At 39.9% G+C, this 21,197-nt stretch overlaps 1 protein-coding gene across 2 annotated transcripts; it reads left to right on the top strand.

The window, feature by feature from the left end:
• The first annotated feature begins 2,629 nt into the window (after positions 1 to 2,629).
• Positions 2,630 to 13,699, top strand: txlnba (taxilin beta a). Of its 2 annotated transcripts, none has more exons than XM_084953981.1 (11): positions 2,630 to 2,712; positions 5,117 to 5,345; positions 5,460 to 5,541; positions 6,225 to 6,310; positions 6,418 to 6,588; positions 6,858 to 7,052; positions 7,318 to 7,437; positions 8,183 to 8,257; positions 8,839 to 8,931; positions 9,211 to 9,306; positions 12,084 to 13,699. In XM_084953981.1, the coding sequence occupies exons 2-11, from the start codon at positions 5,133 to 5,135 to the stop codon at positions 13,335 to 13,337; spliced, it is 2,385 nt and encodes a 794-aa protein (XP_084810107.1). In that variant the 5' UTR covers positions 2,630 to 2,712; positions 5,117 to 5,132; the 3' UTR covers positions 13,338 to 13,699. The 2 variants fall into 2 exon arrangements, with proteins under 2 accessions (XP_084810107.1, XP_084810106.1); XM_084953980.1 differs by lacking the exon at positions 8,183 to 8,257 and adding an exon at positions 8,059 to 8,133.
• Positions 13,700 to 21,197: the final 7,498 nt, after the last annotated feature.

The following is a 21,197-nucleotide window of genomic DNA, read 5'->3' as shown; positions in this document are numbered from 1 at the left end:
CTTATTAATGCATTTGTAGCCCTGTTGGTCGGCTGACTTTAAGATCCCAGTCTCATCTGTGTGTGTGTGTGTGTGTGTGTGTGTGTGTGTGTGTGTGTGTGTGTGTGTGTAAGGTAAATGGGGACAGTCACTCATCTTTTATGTCAGACACAATGAGTGCAGAAATGGATGTGTGACGATTAAAGAAAACCTCTCTTACCAGAATTTTCTAAGGACTTGTGAGTACTTTATGTCTTCGCAAGGAAAGCAGGTCCACACTGTACCCACAGAGGGCCATAATGTCCATGTGAAAACAGATTTATGTCCCCACAACATGTAATACAAACACACAAACAAACACACACACGGTGCTGTTTAATGGAGTTCCCTGAAGCAGCCTGGTGGCTCATTGCTGCCATCAGCTGGTCAACTACAGAATACTCACTTACTGTAATATTTATTGTATATACTTACTAATATTTACTGTATATACTTACTAATATTTACTGTATATATTACTGTAATATTTACTTATATACAGTATATTTCTATATATCTTGTCATATTTTCGGCTTGGTGGCATTACTCGAAGCGTCTGTCACTCGTCTTCTGTATTTAAACTTCTTTTTCCAGTGTGGTAATTAGTTTCCTTTTTCTGTTAAATAATGTTGTTATTGATTTCTCTTTGGTTTTTATTTACAGTTTTCAAATACCATAAGCCAAAAAATGGAAAGATTTATGATTAAGTACATAAAAAAAAAAAAAATTACTTTGCATGTAAAGAAAACAAAATACTAAATGGAAAGATGTAAGCTTTAACTTACGTAATGTAAACTTAATCCAGTAGTCATCCTCTTTATTATAAATCATCTTGTCTTTCATTAAAAATGACTTTTGTCATTGCTGGATCTAACACTAGTGTAAACAGAATTGGTCCTAGCACTGAACCCCGTGGAACTCCATAATTAAGCTTAGTGTGTGACAAGGACTCTCCATTTACTTTAACAAATTGGAGTCTATTAGCTAGATATGATACAAACCACTGCAGCGCAGTACCTGTAATACCTACAGCGCGCTCTAATCATTCTAATAGGATATTATGGTCAACAAGATTCAAGATTTTGTACATTGTGTGAATGGAATGATAAAGGGCTTCGTGCCACATAGCACAGCAATGTATTGACAGAGCAATCCAAGAGACAAACAGAGTGACCAGAGTGACCACAGTAATATAAACAGTAGTGAAGCAGCATGATCAGTGTAGCAATATGTGATGTAATAATAAATCAGATGTGAAATAAGACTGGGAAAGTTCTGGAATGTGACAAGAACATGATATAAGGTCCTGTTTCAGTCACTTATGGTGATGCTATGTGGGGAGTGGGGGGCACATTCTGATTTAGGACTCGGACAGCATGAGGATTGAAGCTCCTCTTTAATCTCTCTGTTTTTAACCTGCTAGTGTGGATGTCATGGTCTCCGTGCCTGCCCAGCCGGCCCCACAAGGCTACATGTGTTTGTATTCTCTCTCTCTCTCTCTTCTCTCTGCCTGGGCGGAGCTCACTGCGGGCTCCCGCCCTTGGCCCACACACCTGTACACGATTAGCTGTCATTACCTGTCCACTATTTGAGGATGGGACACAGATCTTCTCGTTAGTGGTCCTCTCAGCTTCCGTGAATTTGTGCGTAAGTGTTTCGTGACTTGCGAGTAACTTCTTTCTCCTGTGTAATAGTTTTCCTCCCCGGACCTGTGACCTTCCTGCAGTGTGATCGTGTGTGAGTTTGGGCGTGAAGACGAGAGCGAGAGTGAGAGAGTTTCCCCTTGGACCTTTGGAGCCCGCAGATTTTCCCCCCTTCACTGTATATATTGTGCACTAGTGTTGTAAATAAACTGTGTTTGGAGACGTCAACCTGCTCTGCACTTGAGTCCCTGCTATTAGTCGTGACAATGGAACCTTCTGCCTGACTGCAGAAGTTTAAACAGTATCGAACGCTGCACTGAGGTCTAGCAGGACAAGCACAGAGATGAGTCCACTGTCAGAGGCCATAAGAAGATCATTTGTAACCCTCACTAAAGCTGCACTGTACCTGTACTGCAATGAGCTCTGAAACCTGACTGAAACTATTAGAATAAGATAATCCGTTAGGTGTCTGACAACTCTTTCAAGAAGTTTTGAGATTAAAGGAAGGTTGGAGATTAGAAACACCAAGACAATACTCATTCATAGTCTCCAGTAACAGTGTTTTGTGTGTGTGATTGTATTGAATTGTCTTCTGCTGTTGTAGCTGAAATGTCCTAAACACCACTTGTTACTGTGCTGACTGTGTTAAAGACTGAGTCTGAGTCTGATGATACCTTTGACCCAACGTCATCATTACTGTTAGTTTCTTTTCTGATCCATTTCAAATTCACTTCCGCTTTTTTAAAAACACATTTAGCCTAAAAACTTTTAAGACCCAGGAGTTTTTAGGTGACCTGTGAATATTGGTGATGAAGTTATTTCTAAAATCACAAAAGACTCTCGGGAACCCACCCACCCCCAGCAGAATGTGTCCCCTTATCCACAGTCGCAGCACACTCTGGTGCAGTCACCGGCGTGTCCCTGAGCTGATCCTCTCATGTTATTTTGGGGGTCAGCTGTCCCGTGAACAGGACCCTCCTCCTCCTCCTCCTCCCGTTCTTCTTCCGTCTGTTGCTGTCTCTTCTTCACCTCCTTCACTCTGCTGATCCTGGTAAGACTTTTTCATTCCTCCCTTCCTCAGAAATCTTACTTACTTGTGTTCACCGTTCTTACTGCTGCATTTGGGTACACTTCCACAAGTGGACTACTTTGTGGAACAAACTAGAAATGTATTTTTCCTCCTGTTTCAGGCATAAATTGGGCCTGATGGTCATTTTTAAAGATGGAAAAAATGTTATTGCTGCTATGTTTTCATTTTAATAAATAACTTTAACGTACAACATGGAAAAGACATGAAGAGCTTTGTAATGGCAGCCATGACACAATAAAGGGCTGTGTCACTGTCAGCGTGTCTACATTCAGCCCTTCAGCACTTTCACACACAACATGACTGGAATATAAAAAATACCTGCATTTGAAGAAAGCAGTGTCTTGTTCTTTAAGGATCATTTTGATAATTCAGTACAGTGAAAAATGTGATATATGTGATCATTTTAAAGGTGCCTTGTGCCTTAGTTGGTGGACTGTTCACTTTGTCACATGTAAACAATTATTAATGTTTTGGCCTTGCTTGTGCTGTTTTTGGTTGTCTACATCTTTCTGCAGTTACCTGGTTTTTCCAAAGGTTTTCTGTTTGGCTGTTCTGGCTCATTCTGACAGTAATGTCTTTCTTTTAGTTTTGCAAATGGATCATTTTATTTTCGAGGCATAAAGTGAGGTCAGGTGTAGGATCATTTGTCCAAAAACTAAGAATGTCCTTAAAAAACACAAACAAGAAACAAGCGTAACATTGATATTTTAAGATTTAGCTGATGATCAAGAACAAAGAATGCAGTTATTCCAGATTATGTTCATGTGGTTTTTCCATCATCCAGCTCGAGCACAGTCATCAAGTAAAAACATTACCATGAGCAGTTTATTTAGTCGTGGTCGACAGTTTGTGATTCAGGGGGAGGGGCTGTGATTAGTTGTGTAATATAGAGGGGAGGAGCTTAGTGTATTTTTGCAGTGGGGCGGCAAAACAGTGGAAACATGAAGCAGACAAGCCAAACAAAAAAACAAAAAAACAAGTTTATAATGTTTAGCCTTAAAATCTGTGACTGTATGCCTGGAACCATATTTGGATGCTCTCAGAATAGATGAGACTACAACAGCTGTAGCCTGCAGTGTGTGTGTGAGTGTATGAGTGGATGGGGGGGAGGGCAGAGTTGGCTATCTCACTGTGATGGCTAATTTTAACTTGACAGATATAATAACGGTGGCAGCCGTCATGTTGCAACAGAGCTATGTGGACACACACACAGAGGAAGAGGCGGTGAGCTCGATGACGCCTGATGGGAAAATAAAAGTAATGTTGGTCGCTGCTTAAAGGTTCCTTCCCCTCACTGTACATGGCAGGTTTATTAGTTTCAAAGACATCAATAAACCTACCGTGAAGTCACCGGTCGATTTATTGATTAGACAAACTGTAAATCTTTGCATTTTATAGATTCTGGGTTTTAATATGTTGGGTTTTTTCATGGAACCATATTCACATTGTCAGTTTTGGGGGGGGTTTTCAAATCATTTTCTGGATACATTTTAGAGATAAAAGTGAATGGATGATGGAAAATTAAAGAAATGTAATGAAACACAACACAACCTTATAACTTATAGACTCCTGGTTCTTGGAACATCTGTTCCAAGAAAGACTTTTGGAGTGTGAGCTTGTTTCCTTTAATAGTTGTACTTTGTCTTTTGACTTGTACCCTACACTGAAGCTTACCGGAGACCGGAGACAGTACAAGACATGGATGTATCTTCCTGGTCAGAAAAAAGAAGCCAGTGCTGATGTGCTTAAAGTGAGATTGGATATAGCTGTGGTTGCAAAAACACTTTCGGTCTACAGAAGACTGTTCAGAAAAAGCTTTTTGATTTGATCTCTGCAAACATTTTCCTCCTGAGTCTAATAAAAAGTAGTTGTGACGCTGCTGTGATCTGTCACAGCTATCAGTGAGCTAAATTTAAAGTGACAGCTGCCAGATACTTTACATTGGATTAGCATGTGCTAAACAATGGAAAGCATGTTTGTAGTTGGTGTGAGATGTTTATGAGCTGTATAATTGTTAAGGTTTTTCAGTAGATTTTTCAAACTCACTGACCTCCAAACTTAAACTTGTACATTTTTAAAGAATAGAACCACAGAGTAATCCTTCTGTTACACTTGAATCAGAACATACCTCCCAAATCTAAATGCTCAGCTTTCAGAAACAATTGCTAGACCATCTGATTTTGTCATATAGCTCAATTAAATATTAAAGGGTATATGAATAGAGTGAAATCAAAGTTTTTTTTCATGCTGCAGTTTGAATGAGTGACGTCTAACAGTTAAGTTTTACTTCGTCTTGTTAGGTTCTCTGTAAATCTCTGTATCTGCCTGCTGTAAAAAAAAAAAAAAAAAAATCCATGTGCATTAGTTCCAGAAAACTGACAATGGAGACGTCGGTGGAAGCAGCTGAGGTGTTGGTGCCTCCCACATCTGACAAGGAGTCTTCCCTGGAGCCTGAGAGCAATGAGGGTGAGACGGCAGGTGCGGCTTGCTCCGCCTCCTCTCCTGACAATCCGGACTCTGTGGAGCAGTTCAGTCGACGGCTGGATGACATCATCCACATGTATAGCTCCGCAGCCGGCGTCCTCGACAAACAGGTTTTAAAAGTTAACAACACCTGCTCCTTGATGTCTGGCTGCTGGTGATGTGTGCCGAACAAATGTAAAAAACAAAGCAAAAAAAAGCAATGTTTTATACTGTTTTGGATGTAGAGTGGGGTGGAGGCAGAGGTGGAAAAGGTGAAGGAGGAGGCAAAAGATGACATCACAAGCGCCATGGACACAGGTGACACAGGTGAGGCAGCCAGAGAGCAGGATGGTTTTATTCCTTTACCCAATTCCCAATAAATACTGCAACCATCCAAACATCAGTCAACCCCACAAAAACCCAAATGAATCTGAAATGTATCTGCATGTGGACTTTAGTAAAGTAAAGTTTTAATGCTGAAGTTTTGTTTCTGATTCAACAAATTTTTGGTGCTTTTGAGCTGATCGCACTGACAGGTGTCAGATACAGTCGTATTAGCCCCAAAATAGAAACAATTTTTAACCAATGCACCTTAAAAGAACTGAACTCTAAAATGAAACTTATGTTGTCTATTGTTGCAATATTATCCTGCTCATGCTGAGGATGAACTGCATTTACTTATTTATTATTTACTCTAGTAGCTCTTAGCCTAGTTTATATGCAAGTTACTTGAGCTTTTATCTTCTTTTTTATCTTGCACTTTTAATACTTCTTTTTTTATTTAGCTTATAGCGCCTTTGATGAGAGCAGCAACAACTTTTCTTTAGAAAAATAAAATTTAAAAAGCCAGAAACATGAGAGGGTGAACCATCTCATTATTAATACAAAGTATAATTAATAAAAAAAAACAAAGCGAAATTGTTTTTGTCATAGCAAATGAAAGCTTAAATAATGAACACTATATCCTGTGTGTATTATCAAAATGGTAGAAACTGTATTCCTCTCTGCAGAGGCCTCTCTCATCATGCAGGCCCTGAACGAACTCTCTTCTCCAGAGGAGAAACTGGAAGCTCTGGTCAGGAAGTATGCTGAGCTGGTAAGGAAGCAGCTAAAGTTTTTAGTGTTGCTTGCTGGAAGTATTTATACTGTTTCTGGCACTGCGTCTTTAAAATTCATAGTAAGTGCCTCTCCTTGTGTTCACAGGCAGCCATGCGGCGCTGCGATGTGCAGAGGTTGAGTGCTCTGCAGCAAAAGTTGTCCGTCGTGCTGGAGGAGCGGCAGCAGCTGCAGGCAGAGTATCGCAGCAGCATCGCAGCTCGCAGCAAACTGGAGAGTCTGTGCAGAGAGCAGCAGTCATTCTACAATGTTCTGAGGGTGTGGAGGATGTTTGCATTTACTTTGGCACAGCAGGAGAAACTATTGAGACATAATTTTTAATCCACTTTCACGATAAGCACAAACAGTATAAAAACACGATTTAAACATCTCAGTGTTTTGTAGTTAGTTAGATGGTGGTTATTATCTGCAAGAACTGATTCACTTGTACAGGAAGAAGGAAAGTTGAAGCCTGACAGAACTCTGTTTCTTTCACCTTCCCCTTCTTCCATTCACTTCTCCCCGACTGCCACCGCTACCTCCTCCAGGAGGAGACTCTGCAGCGCTGCAAAGAGGACGAGGAGAAGAGAACAGAGATCACCACCCACTTCCAGAGCATGCTCGGTGAGATCCAGAGCCAGATTGAGCTGCACAGCGCACGAAATGAGAAGCTGTGCCGTGAAAACGTCAACCTGACCGACAAGTTGGAGAACCTCATGACCCAGTGTGAACGGAGGGAGGAGGTGAGAGGTCACAGGTCAACATTACACATTAAAATGTATTTTCAGATATCATTGAATAAAAAACAAAACTTTAGAGTTACTTCAGATGAGTTTTTTCTTTTTGATTCATTGGTAAATTGATCCATTGATCCACCCATCCATTCTCTTTAGCTTATCCAATTGAGGGTCGCAGGGGGGCTGGAGCCTTTACCCAGCTTTCATAGGATGAAATGCTTGAGAAAATGATATGAAGGTAAATTCTTTCCTGTTCTCCTCCTTCCTGCAGAGTTTGGAGAAGATCAACAAGCATCGTGACCTGCAGCAGAAACTGATTGAAGCCAAACTGCAGCAGGCCAACGCTCTGCTGACCGAAGCTGAGGAGAAACACAAAAGAGAGAAGGAATACGTGAGTGCTTCCATTGTAACCAGTGAAGAAATAAAGGATACGCGTTTGTCCCAGCATTCTGAGAATTCACCCAGAGCTCTCCAGATATCACTTATGTCAGTTTATCTACATGTAAACAAACTTTGGCATGTCAATTCTAAAAGGTCATATCAATGAATATCATTAATGGTATTATATGTCTGTTTTTAAAATTCCATTTAAACATATTTAATGTGACTTCAGTACAGCAGTCTTATTGCAACATATTCTCATCTCCGTGTGTCAGCTGCTCCAGTTTGGTCAGATGTTTCCTTTTACATAAGCGATGCACTGACACTGGCAAAATTATCCACCAAGACTTTAATGATCTCATTTTTCTCAAGGTTCTGGGAAAACTGGTGATTTGAAATAAATGGTGCTTTTTTTTTTTTACCAGTAACCCTACAAGCTGGAAAGTAATGAGTTGGGTGTCACAGACCCATCTCACTAATGCAATAACCACGACACTTTGTGCATAAAGGCTTTGACGGTCAGGGGATGAGAACGGGCTGCTTGCTGTTAGCTTGATAATCAAGATGAATTTTCTCTAAATCTGTTTTGAAGGCCATGCAGATTAACTGTATACTGTCTCTGTCACCTTAGTTGCTTAGGGAGGCTATTGACAAAACAAAGAAATGCTTCGCTATGAAGGAGCAGGAGCTGGCCATGAAGAAGAAGGTAAAGAAACGTCTTTAACGTCTGGCTCTGTCTGTTCTCTTCTAACCAGTTACTGGTTCAGGCTGCTGAATGGAAACTGCAGGCTCAGACACTCAGAGAGCAGGGGACTGTCATGCAGGCGCAGGTGAATATTCACTGACTGAGGCTGAGTCAGGCAGAGTACTGCAGGTGTCACACAAGACCACAATGAGCTGAATGCACTTATTTTGTGCATGACGGCTTAAAACGTCTCCACGCTGTGAGGAATAATATAAAAAAACTGCTGTTCTCTATTAATTACATAAAACAAAAATAATTATTGAATAAGCTATCTGGAAAAGCTGAATTTATTAAAATGCATTTGAAAAAAAAAAAACACTTTTACAGAGAAATGCATATACTAAGTCTCATTAACATCTTTCCGTCTAGTGCAAATATACTTAGAGTATACTTCGAATACTGCATCTTACTTGAATGTGGAGATTTAGTCTGGGCCTCAAAAATCAATACATAGGAAAAAACGACTACAGTTAAGTTTAATTTGTTCTAAATTTGTCTAACCAAGATCTGTTTGAGGTTTTTTTGGAGGTTTTCTTGCAGGAGCAGCGAATAAAGCTTGATTTTAGTTTGTTGTCATATTATTTAAATAGAAATTATGAGGGATCTGCTAATATAAACGTATCTGTCCTATGACTCTGACTTATCAGCCTTCCTCTCTAACCACAGCTGACCCTGTATGGTGAGAAGTTTGATGAGTTCCAGGCAACTCTGGCCAAAAGCAATGAAATCTACGTCCGCTTCAAAAAGGAGATGGAAAATGTGAGTTTTGACCTGTGTGTGTGTGTGTGTGTGTGTGTGTGTGTGTGTGTAAGGTAAATGGGGACAGTCACTCTCATCTTTTATGTCAGACACAATGAGTGCAGAAATGAATTTGTGACGATTAAAGAAAACCCCTCTTACCAGAATTTTTGTGTGTGTGTGAGATGTAAATGGATGGTTGTTGCTCTAACACATTTTCTTGACTTTGGATGGATCTGACACAAGTCTGATTCGTAGCTTTTATTTTATTTCGTGGTTGTTGTTGTTTTGTTTTTTTAGATGTCAGACAAGATGAAGAAAGTGGAGAAAGAGTCCAATCTGTGGAAGACGAGGTTTGAGAACTGCAACAAGGCTTTGACTGATATGATTGAAGAGGTAAATGTTTACGATGCACTAGCTGGAGAATTTACTCACAATTGGAGAGAGACACCTACAGGCCTTGGTTAATCCTTTTTGAATCCATGTGGTGCCAGTGCTTTATCAAGACATCAAAACACGATTGTTCAAATTTGTACAAATTTTTTGGCCCCAGCACGGGACCGAATAATTGCTGGATTCATGTATAGTATTTCCTTAGATTCCGTTACTCTTTTTTTACACAGTGGTCAATGAGTAGACACTCCTCCAATTTATTAGCTAATTCCTAAGCTGTCAGATTTAGTGCCACAGTAGAGGTGCCTGCAAATCCATGAATAGGGATGGGTATCGTTTAGGTTTTATCCGATACTGGTACCAAACGGTACTTTTGAAACAGTGGCGGTGCTTAAACGGTGCTCAAACTGGTGCTTAAAGAATGGAGAACACAAAATTGGTCCAAAAGCCTCTCATGTTCAGCTGTTTTTTTGTAAAAAGATAACAATGTTAGTCTTTTCTGCAGCTATAGGGGATTTATGGCATCACTCTTGGCTGGAAGCAGTGCTTAAACAATGGAAAAAACACAAACTTTGTCTAAAAACCTCTCATGTTTAACTGTTTTCCACTTTTTCTTTGGTCATTTTAGCCTTTTTGGCCAGGGTGAAGGGAGTATCTGCCATCAAACAAGGAGACAGATGCATGTAGCCATGATGATGTTTGCTAGTTCACCTTACATGCATTAATGTAATAACGTGGTTAGCCTACTCAACGTAAATTACACGAACAACATTAAGCTACTCACGCAGAGAAGAACGGCTGCTGCTGCCATCATCATCCATCATCATTTCTGCTACACTGGCAGGGCTAGGGGCCAGGACTCTCCTCTTCGGGTTTTTGGGGGATGTTGCTAACTCCTGGTCCGATAACAGGCACCACACCCGCAGTAGATGTATGAGGTCTCGCAGCAAGCTATCAAATACGGTGCATTTCTCGGCTTTTAAAAAAACGCTATGCGTCGCCAGGTGTTTCATCGGATTTGAGGTGTTGCCTCCTTTGACAGTATCACAGTATCAGCTTAAAAGCACTTGTTGCAGGCTGCTGAGTTTGCATCTTTTGCTGTGAAGTACAGCCAGACTTTTGACCGCTTCGCCTTGGGCATTTTTAATCTGTAGCTCTGCTCTAAAAGAAGGTACGTAACTGGACCCGCCTACTATCCTCGGAAACGTAAAATGATTGGCTAGAATCTAAAGTGTATCACAGCTCTGGAAAAAAAAAGCACCGAAATAAAGCACCGAAATGTGCGCTGCTTTTCGGTCTGGTTACTACCGTTTATGTCAGAACCTACCGGTACCCATCCCTATCCATGAATTAAATTCCATTTTATTTATACAGCATCAAATCACAACAACAGTCGCATCAAGATGCTTTATATTTTAAGGTAGACCCTACAATAATGCATACAGAGGAAAACCCAACAATAATATGACCCCCTATGAGCAAGAACTCTGGCGACAGTGGGAAGAAAAAAATTATCTTTAAACAGGAAGAAACCTCCAGCAGAGCCAGGCTCAAGGAGGGGCGGCCATCTACCACAACCGGTTGCAGAGAGAGAAGGAAGACAGGATAAATGTAGCAGTCCCCCGGACCAAGGAAGAAATAGAGAGAGCCTCCACGGGTGCAGTAATTTTTACTTTGAGATTCATTCAGAATCTAACAGTGCTGAGGTGCGCCAATGCACTGTGAAAACTAAACAGAAACACAAAATACATTTTCTTAGACGCTTATTACAAATATGAACTCAAATAAAGCAGAAAATACAACAAAATATCAACTAAGCAATCAAATACAACTTAAAACTTGTACCTCGCTCCGCATTCCAAGGGCTGCAAATTGTTAATTTCGCTAGAGTCCGGTATCACGCTGCTTCACGCTTCATTGAGAGCTGCCTACTGGGACATGTGCGCCACAAAAACCGGTCTGAGCTGGAAGTGCAGCTTGCCGCTAACTAAGCAACAGAGCCCTCTACTGGACACTACGCGTAGCTGTTCAGGCTTAGATCAATAAACAAAACTGGACCTTTACAATAAAAGACATGCTGTGAAAGAGAGCCAGAGATTAATAACAACTATGATTCAGTGCAGAGAGGTCTATTAACACATAATGAGTGAAGAAGAAACACCCAGTGCATCATGGGACTCACGCAACAGCCCACACCTATTGCAGGCATAACTAAGGGAGGATTCAGGGTCACCTGATCCCGCCCTAACTATATGCTTTGGAGAAAGTTTGAAGCCTAACCCTAACAGTAGAGATAGCGTCTGTGTCCTGAATCCAAACTAGAAGCTGGTTCCACGGAAGAGGGGCCTGAAAACTGAAGGCTCTGCCTCCCATCTACTGAATCTGGTTAGATACCACATTTCTAAGATTTTCAGGGCAGAGTACAATAACCTCAATTTTATCTGAATTTAGAAGCAGAAAGTTGGAGATCATGAAATAATCCCATCTATAAATGTAAATATTTAGAGAACTGTTTTCATGGGTCCAACATATTAGCTGATAAAAAAAAGATAGATACAATCAAACTGACTGATCCAGCAGACAAGCTAATCCATTTTCCAATTGGTCCTGGTACAAATGGGGTCTTGGATCATGTTGCACCAGTGACCTAATTTAGATGATGACAGCAAAGCATCACCAAACCAAAGATCTTTAGCGATTCATAAATACACTACTCTAACAGCATCGTCTTTTTATGGTGTCATCTTGTCTAATTTTCTTCATCCCTTCTTGTTCTTCAGAGAACAGAGAAAGGTAGAGAGTACGATCTGTTCGTCCTGAAGATTCAGAAGCTGGAGAAGCTTTGCCGTGCCCTCCAGGATGAAAGGAAAGTGCTCTATGACAAAATCAAGGATGTTCGCTACTCTAATGCCAACCTTCAAACAAAGGTCTTTGGCATCTCCAACCTCAATAACAAGCCTGAGGGTGCTGACGAATCTGCACTACTGACCCCTGATGAGATGCAGGAAATCGAGGAGGAGGACCCGGTTCTGACAGAGGGCATGTCCCGCCTGAAGGAGGAGCAGACCAAGCTGCAAGAGTTTGCTGCCTCCCTGTTGACGACAACTGTTGACACTGAGGAAGAGGAAAATAATGAGTTAGACCTTGAAGAAGATCTGGTTTCATCTGCATTTTTCCATTTCAAAGCAAAACCTCAAGTCAAAGAGGGTCTGGATTCAGTCCCTGAGCAGGTGGAAGATGTAAAGTCAAAAGCATCAGATTCAGAGCTGCCACAGCCAGTGAAGGTGGAGCAGGTTCTAGATCAGGTTGTGCCTGCTGCAGAAGCCACAATCACTCAGAAGACAACTTTAGAAACAGCATTAGATCCAAATACAGAGGCGATAAAGGTTCAGACACAAGTTGAGGCTGAAGAGGCGCACCAAGCGGAGCCAGACGCAGAGATCCAGCATACAGTCGCACCTATTCCAAAACCAGAACCAGAACAAGCCAAAGCTGAAATAGGAATGGAGGCAATGAAGGCTGAGGTCCTGGAGGAGACCGGTGAGATTACACCAGGGGCACCAGTGAAAGATGAGAAAGACCAGCAGCAGTCCATTGAAGCTACATCAGCATCAGACCCTGAGAAAGCCAAGTTTGATCCACAAACAGACGCAATAAAGGCTGAGATCCAGGAGGAGTCCAGTGAGGGCAAACTACAAGTGGCTCCGCAAGATGATAAGGATCAGCAACAGCCATCTGAATCTCTACTAACACCAGAGACTGAGAAAACTAGGGCCTCTCCAGCAATGGATGCAGAAGAAATGAAGGCCGAGCTCAAGGAGGAGACCAGTGAGGTCAAGCCAATGGTGCTTCTACAAGACGAGAAGGATCAGCAGCAGATAGCCAAACCCGTTCAGGCACCAGAAGCAGTCTTAAAACCCTCAGAGTCAGCCTCGTCTTCTGTGAACACTAAATCAGCTCCATCCTCTGACGCAGACCCCAAGAAGGAGGTCCTGAAGAAAAAGAAGAAGAAAAGTGGCAAGAATGCCAGCTAAAGTTACAGTGTGTAGGTGTGTGTGTGCTGTTATTTGGTGTTAATATGTACTTTTGCAATTAATTCATTTAAATGGTAGTATCAGCTAAAGTGTTCTCTTCACTGTTATTCAGTCTCACCAAACATCAACAAATGTATTTTACAGTTCGTTAGAATAAAGATTTAATTAGGCCTGACATGTTGACCAATGGGTCTTCATGAGTGGAATATTTTCTGGTAACTAACTGCAATGAAAAGCTAAAAGTGCCTTATGTAAGGCAAGGAAAGTATAGCCGCTGGCTGGAGGACAGTAAAAAGTATTTCTCTCCTAACCAAAGAGTACTGTGTGCTAAAATGACTCGAATAATAAAAATGATAATCTGACATTTCTCTGGTCTCATTTACTTTTATGAAAGTCTTTATCCTTTTAAAGCTTCAATATCAGCTGTCATATCTTGTTCTATAGCCACATTGTACATCTTATGACTCTGTAAATCTATGGTACATGCGAGAAGGCATTTTGTCCATTATTTGGCCACTGCAGGGTTAGTATTTAAATTTCCATCTAGGAGAATTGCCTTTTTCTTTTCTTTTTTTTTCTTTTTTGCTTCATACTGAGTATTTTTTCTTCATCTTTCTTAAAATATACAGCTTTGTTTGTTGAGATTTATGGATGGTGGAGGGTCATAAGTGGATTTGAACTCAAATAAAGGGCACATTTTGTCTCATTGACAATGATCCCCACAGGGTATGTCAATAGACCGGGGCAGGAGGCATCGACTTGATAACCAAAAACCAAGTTATTGCAGAAGTTGTTGCAGAATTTTACCTTCTAACGTTTGCTTTACAAAAAAACTGGAGCTTTTCCCAAATCTCACCAAAGAGCATCTGAAAATGAACATAAAATAAAAACCTGAATAATAACATCAAAAATTAAGGGACCCCAGTGTGATGCAGAATCCATCTTATGGGTGAAAACCCCTAATCCTGGTCAGGTGCACACTAAAAAATTACACTACATAGGTACCACTGTGTGATGATGTGATATTAAGAGGTCCTCACAAAGCATGACTGCTTCTCAGCACAGGAGTGCCAGAGTGCTGTTTGAAACGGGAAACAAACTGCTCACTATTGTGTCAAAGTGTGGTATGTTTGGACCCACCCATCCACCCTGCAGTGAAACTGTCTCTGCAACTGTTGCTGATTAAAATAATGCTCGAAGTAATAAAGTATTATACAAACAGCCCCATGAGGTTTGTTTTTAAATAAAACACACACACATGCTCCAAATATGGTCCTTTATTTTAAAAAACACAGCAACAAAAATGCAATTTTGAGAGAAATGTGTCCACTTGTGCAGCTGGAAAAGCATAGTTCAGGCTAAAACACCAGACTTAACCATAAAATCAGCCTTTATGTCCTCATTTTAGCAGGTACAGCTTCCTGCACTGAGAAACATTCAGTAATACACTTCTACAGTTGCAGTGCTTCAAAAATATTCAGATGTGAAAGGTTATACATGTCTTAATATAATCAGAATGCAGTTCAGAGTTACAGCCAGTAGATGGAGACAGAGGTCTTCAAATTCTTAATTCAAGAAAAGAATATTGAAAAAAGAAAATCAGTACTACAGGTGATGTTTTTACTTTACTTAGAGTAACTGTGTGATTATGTAACTATGAATACATTTAAATTAGTCCAGTTATTCGATATTTACTTGAGGGTCCAAATACATTTCTACAGATGTTTATTAAGAGACATTTCCTGCAGATATATGTCCTTTTCTCTACAAAACGAGTTAAATTCTGTGCTGTGGGCTGAACAATCATTATTTATCCTATGAGTTCAATAATAGGTGGTTCAAATGTTCATGCAAAGCTTTTGACTTGGTCTAAAGTGACTTCAATCAAATTTGATAATGGAGTAATTGAAATGCTTTAAACATAAATGCATGCAGGGTCGTGTCTCTAATGAAATACATCAGAGACCACAGAAACCTCGTGATGTGGAAGTTGGCTTACAAGATAAGAGGGAGAGATTCCTACTATATTTTGTGCATGAAAAGAATTATTGATAATTAAAAAGCAAAAACACTAGAGAACAAAGGGTTTTATAAAATTAATTTAAGAGCTTAAAAGGAGGGCAGATAAGGGAGAGAGGGATTTGATTCTTGCCAGAAGTGAAGTGTTTTTGAAGATTTTCGACCTTGTGGCAGAAGATAAGAGCTGGATTAAGGAGTATGCGCATCTGTGCGAAAGACATTCTCATCATTACATTAGCAGTTAGCTAAGTAATAATCATGTCCTTGAATATAGTTCATCACAGTGGGCGTTATCCAACCGCTGGGAGGGGGGCCTTCAGAGTCTCTGTCTATTTAAATTATGATATAATTAACTTATTTCCATATTTGATGAGGTTCTCCCTGCTTTAACACTCTTTGAGGTTTGGTTTTTAAATAGATATAAGCTCCCAAAACTATTGAATCATTCTCAGCTTTCATTAGGACTCCTTATGTGCTCCATGTCTTTAAGCTCATTTCTTATAAAAACCGAGCCCACGGGCTCTCCGTATCCCCAGCATCATTTCATTGAATACTGCAGACAACAATCATGTTTTTCATGCCTGGATGTTACAAACTGATTATTTTATTGGAGCTGAAAGAATTTGAACCATTTTGACATTTAAGTTTTTGTTTGCCTGCAAATTTTATTAAATAGTCTGCTTATAACTGTCTTTGAATATCTTGTTAATTACTTTGCTCCCAGTAACAGCGTTCAACATGAATCATATAGGAAGGTATCTTGCTGCTAAAGAATGCTGCTGAATATCCTGTTCCACATGAAACCGTCCACAGAAAAAGGTTAGACCCATAAAGACTTTCTTCCTTTCGCTCTCTGTGGGATTTATCCTTTCTGTGCAGAATGCTACTTGCCAGCGAGCATCCAGAATGGGTGCTTTCACTTGTCATTCCTCATTCCTCCCACCTATCTCCTGCCTGATTGGACCAGTGTCCCGCTCCCTGCTCCAGCTTCATCATCTCACCTGCTTAACAAAGAAGAAGCTAGACTGTTAGAGAGGCTGGACGGGGTTACCTGTCCTTTGTTTGTCTGCAGTGATCATTAATTTAAATGCATATTGTGGTATTGACAGTGCACACAGATGTAAACAGAGACCGCTGATTTGTACCTTTGTATTTGCACTGAAAGGTTTCCTGTAGCTGTGAAGAGCCTCTCTGTACTTGAAGACTGAAGACTCTTTTGGAGACATTCAGGTTTAAGGGTCCTAAGTGTTTGTAGGATGTCTTTGGTGACATTGTGAGTGAGTGGTTTTGTGTGTGTGTGTGTGTGTGTGTGTGTGTGTGTGTGTGTGTGTGTGTGTGTGTGTGTGTGTGTGTGTGTTTTAATCGAGCCAACAGGAAGTTGCAAACAATAGCTGTCACGTTAGACAGATACTGATATAAAAACAGATTTTACAAATTATAGAAGTGTTTCATGTTCCCATTTTCTAGAACTGAGAGTCAGACAGAGCTTTGGATATTATTATCAGCCTTAACCTTTAAATTTGATTTACAATCTAGTTAAAATCTTGACATTCCCAGAAAGAAAAGATTCAGACGAGTTGACTTTTGTCGTCCTGATGCTGTTTTCCTGTAAGTTGATTTCAAGTATTCCAGTACATATATACTGCCTTAATGTGATCATTGAGGTAAACTAAAGGTCAGTTTCTGCAGCACTTAGATCTTCATTTCATATGAAGAGGGAGTGTTTGGATGCTTGGATAGGATTTAAGCTTCGAATTGTGACCATGCTCAATGAGAAACTGCAGGTGGAAAAGTGAAGCAGCACACACTCGTGCCTATCTGCAGGAAACATGCAGGATGGGGGTTTTTCTGTGTGGCTAATCAAACTGAGCTGCTTTTTCAGAGTCATGAGCCTGAAACACATGGATGTGTGAAATTACACTGACAGACAGAAAGAGAACAAGGAGACATTAATGTTTTACCTGCTGACCTCCTTTTAATCCCCATGAATGAAAGCCTTCCTGACTCCTGCTGCCGGAGGCCTTCATTAATAAATCATCCCATAAAATTGGGACCCAACACAAGTGTGTAACATTAACCTCCACTCATCTGGAGTCTGTCCAGCAGATGTTGAACCTGCTGCTGGGATCAACCCTCGTTCATATTAGATACATTTGAGTAACAGTGAGGTCCAGCACTGAGCCAGCTCCCTCCCAAGGTGCTGGATGGACAGCAGTTTCTTCCACACCAAATGGAAATCCACCTTTTCCTTGATGGTCCTGGATTTGTTAACTGAGTCACCGCCATGCTTAAACAGGAAGGGGCTTTCCCCTGAGTGCTGAAATAAAGATGTAAGCACACTATTGTCTGGCACATCCGTCAAAATGATTAAGGGGTGCAAGCTCCAATTTGGACCCCATTGGTAAAGTGGCACCATTAAGTCTGCATAATCAGCTTTTATCAGTGGTGGTGAAGTGGGCTTAGCAACAACAACTTCTGTTTATACACAAAGCTTTTATGGAACTTAACAAACTTCTTTAGAAAAATATTTTTAAGCATGGGAAACACTTTGGCACTTGATTGGCTGAGATAAAGAGAAGGGAGTCCTCATCACTGAAGCCTGAAACACACTAATGTTGGTTATTACTAAATCTGTCACTGTCTCCTGAAACTCAGAATAAATCTGACAGTATCAATAATGTGTTGCTTTTCGCTCTGCCTTTTAATTCTTTGATTTAGTCTCCTGACGTTTTTGACTTGTTTTCAGGTTTTATAAATGTATTTCCTCAGTAGCACCAAAATACATTACAGGAGCTCTGGGAATCTCCTCCGGGTTGGAGGTCAGTGGAAGTATTTAATGCACCGGGATAAGAGCATTTTGGAAAGACTGACTGTAAATGGACTTTGACTGTAAGTTTGACAGACAACCAAGATTAATTCTACGAACGACCAAGGTTCATATGCGTTTTGTGCAGATTTTAATACTAAATTCAGCATTTTATGTAAAATAAAAGACAGTACCCAATTTTTCAAACACATAATTTTCCAATAAATGCAATCGGACATTTAGTTACTACTAAAAGGTTTATACCATTTTAGGGTTGAAAATGATCTTTGTCTTAAAGCCTAAACAGACATTTCATCAGCACAGATTGTCCTTTGAGCTATTCCTTGTAATTTCACTCAATTAAAAGAAAAATGACAAAAAATATGATCTTTTAAAAAGTTGTGATTGGATCAGCTGCTCCTTTGCCAAATCTCCTGAAGGCACAGACATGCATGCGGCATCAGTGGCTACATTTGACCATAAATCACCTGATCAGCAGGAGAGCAACGTTAAAAAATATCTTGCTTTTTATCTCACAAAGTTCAGTTAATTTTTTCCAGCATGGGGAACAAGTAGATAGTGATTTATTGATAAGAACACCGATGAGTATTTTGCTGTAGGACTGAGGTTGTGTCAGCAGTTTGGCTTTAGAAGCTTTGGAAACAAATCCCAGTCGCATTATTCCATGAATTTGTCGTTTGTCAAAGAGCATTTACTGACCCTTTTCATTTTTATTGGAAAACCTTAGGTACGATATCATCAAAGAGAACTTTATTTAAAATAATTATGACTATAGAACAACATTTTACTGAATAAGCATTGTTTACAGTGTTTCAACACATTGGTATAAGAGTTATTTAACAGTTTTAAGTAAATCTATCTTTTGGAAGACCTGCTGGATTTGTCATACATGACATGTACACAAACATTAGACATATTTGATAATTATTTTATCTTTTAGTTTATTAGTAATGATTAATGGTTTATTTCCTTAAGTGAATATGTAGTAATGAAAGTAATTTATTATTATTAAATTATTTATTGTTATTAATGTAGTAATTTATTAGTAAATCATTCGGTATTTAAAAAAGTGTTTCAACAAAAACTTACGCCTGTTAATCATATTTTGTAGTTATACAAATGGCATTCAATTGGCTCTTTGTTCTGTGAAATGTAGTGCTGCACATGTCTGCCAAAATCAGCCTTGCTGACCGCCATTGGCATTTTAAGATGACATTTGTGAACAGTTATCTTAATGTTTATCTGGTGTCACGTTAATCTAAAGGTTAACCATCTGATGAAGAGATGATGAAAATCTAAAGAGTTCAAACTCTTCTTCGAGTATAAAAGTCTGATAGTGGTGTCAGCCCAGACTTTCAGTTAGTAAAATGGGTGTGCAAATAAACAACTTGTTTAAGCTCCAAACTCTGAACCATCATTTTGATAAGAAAGCAGTAACTCCTCCATTGTTTGTCCTTCCATCGTGTCCTCTTTTTTTTTAATCTAAGGAGAGCTAGTGAACTATATTCCAGCAGTGAACCACGAGCCTGTGCGTGACTCTCAGTCTGCGATCTTTCTTCAGAGCTCACAGTTTAACCATAGCTGAGACTCGAGGGGATCAGTTTCTCTATCTGACTGCTCCCTTTGTTTGGTCATGTCTTTGTGTCATCTGATGGAACCCCAGGCCAGTAAAAAACACTTTAAAGAAGTCAAATTCTGTCCAAATATCCTCCAAACTTCAGGCAGATTTTTTTTTCTTACTTTAAATCCTAAATTAATCTGTTTCATCTGTTGGGGATTTACATCAATCTTTGTTACAGTAAAGCACCTCCATCTACAGATGACGGTATAACTGCTTTTGAAGCGTGCTTCAAAGCGGAAGATTAGTTTGAGCTAACGTGTCTGTTCGCCTCTGTCAGACTCATGCTTCTGTGTGACAGCTCCCGCTCTCAGAGGAAATCCTCACCACAGCAGGTGAGCTACAGATCAGTGTATCCTCGTCTAATTTTTCTATCTTTCTAAAAAACTGGATTGCACTTTAATCTCTGCTTCTCCAAACAGCTGTTTGATGGTTAAGACTTGGTATTGGGGATCAAGTCTCTATTTAAAGTTGTTAGAGGTTATTGAGCCTATAACCAAAGTAAAATCTGTAATTGAATACACAGAGTCTTTAAAAGAAAGACAAGATTTCTGATCCTGGACAATTTCTTGTGTTTATAGTCTGAGTAGGACTGCAGGTCCTCCTTCATGACCTGTACTTCCTGGAGTACAGGTTTTCCTTCCCACTGTTGCCAAAGTACTTGCTCATAGGGGGTCATATGATTGTTGGGTTTTTCTCTCTATGTATTATTGTAGGGCCTTCCTTACAATATAAAGCATCTTGAGGCAACTGTTGTTGTGTTTGGCGCTGTATAAATAAAATTGAATTGAATACATTAATTTACTTTATCAGTACTTGGAATTTCCGTTAAACAAATTCCTCCAAAAACCATCAAAGAATATAAATAAGGTTGACAGCAGGTAGTTTACTATGAGTCAAACTATAGCTAACCAGATTTGCAGTCAACCAACCACGTAAAGAAAGCAGAGCGCATCATCTATCAGTAGAAGTTGGCAGAAGCTAACAAGTTACCAAAGAAGCTAAAATGGCACCATTTTTAGTGAATTAGAGCTCCATTAAAACTGGAGACTCAAATAACTGGACTAAATGAAAAAAATGGGAACACAAAAAAACAAAGAGAGAAACTCATCTTAAAAAAAGACTGTTAAGAAAAACAAAGACACAAAACAATGCAAATTAAAAATGGTAACAACTGATCTTAAAAGATGCAAAAAAGGCAAAACCAAGAACAAAAGAAACACATTGATTCAAGGTAAATGCTAAATGAGTACAGATGGATGTAACCAATTAATATGAGCGCCTGTAAAGAAGTCACTAAATGACCACCCAAAGCTTCGACACTTCTTTCTTTGTTGTAATGTTTTCTGGTCCAGGTCGGTTGTCTCGTTTCTCTGAAGGCCGTGTGGGGGTGGGG

This window comes from Perissodus microlepis, chromosome 15 (assembly GCF_051167445.1).
Source record: "Perissodus microlepis isolate ML-2025 ecotype Zambia chromosome 15, ASM5116744v1, whole genome shotgun sequence".
NCBI classification, from domain to species: Eukaryota; Metazoa; Chordata; class Actinopteri; order Cichliformes; family Cichlidae; genus Perissodus; species Perissodus microlepis.
Note: the sequence above shows the minus strand (reverse complement) of the source record. Positions and strands in the feature narration are given on the sequence as shown.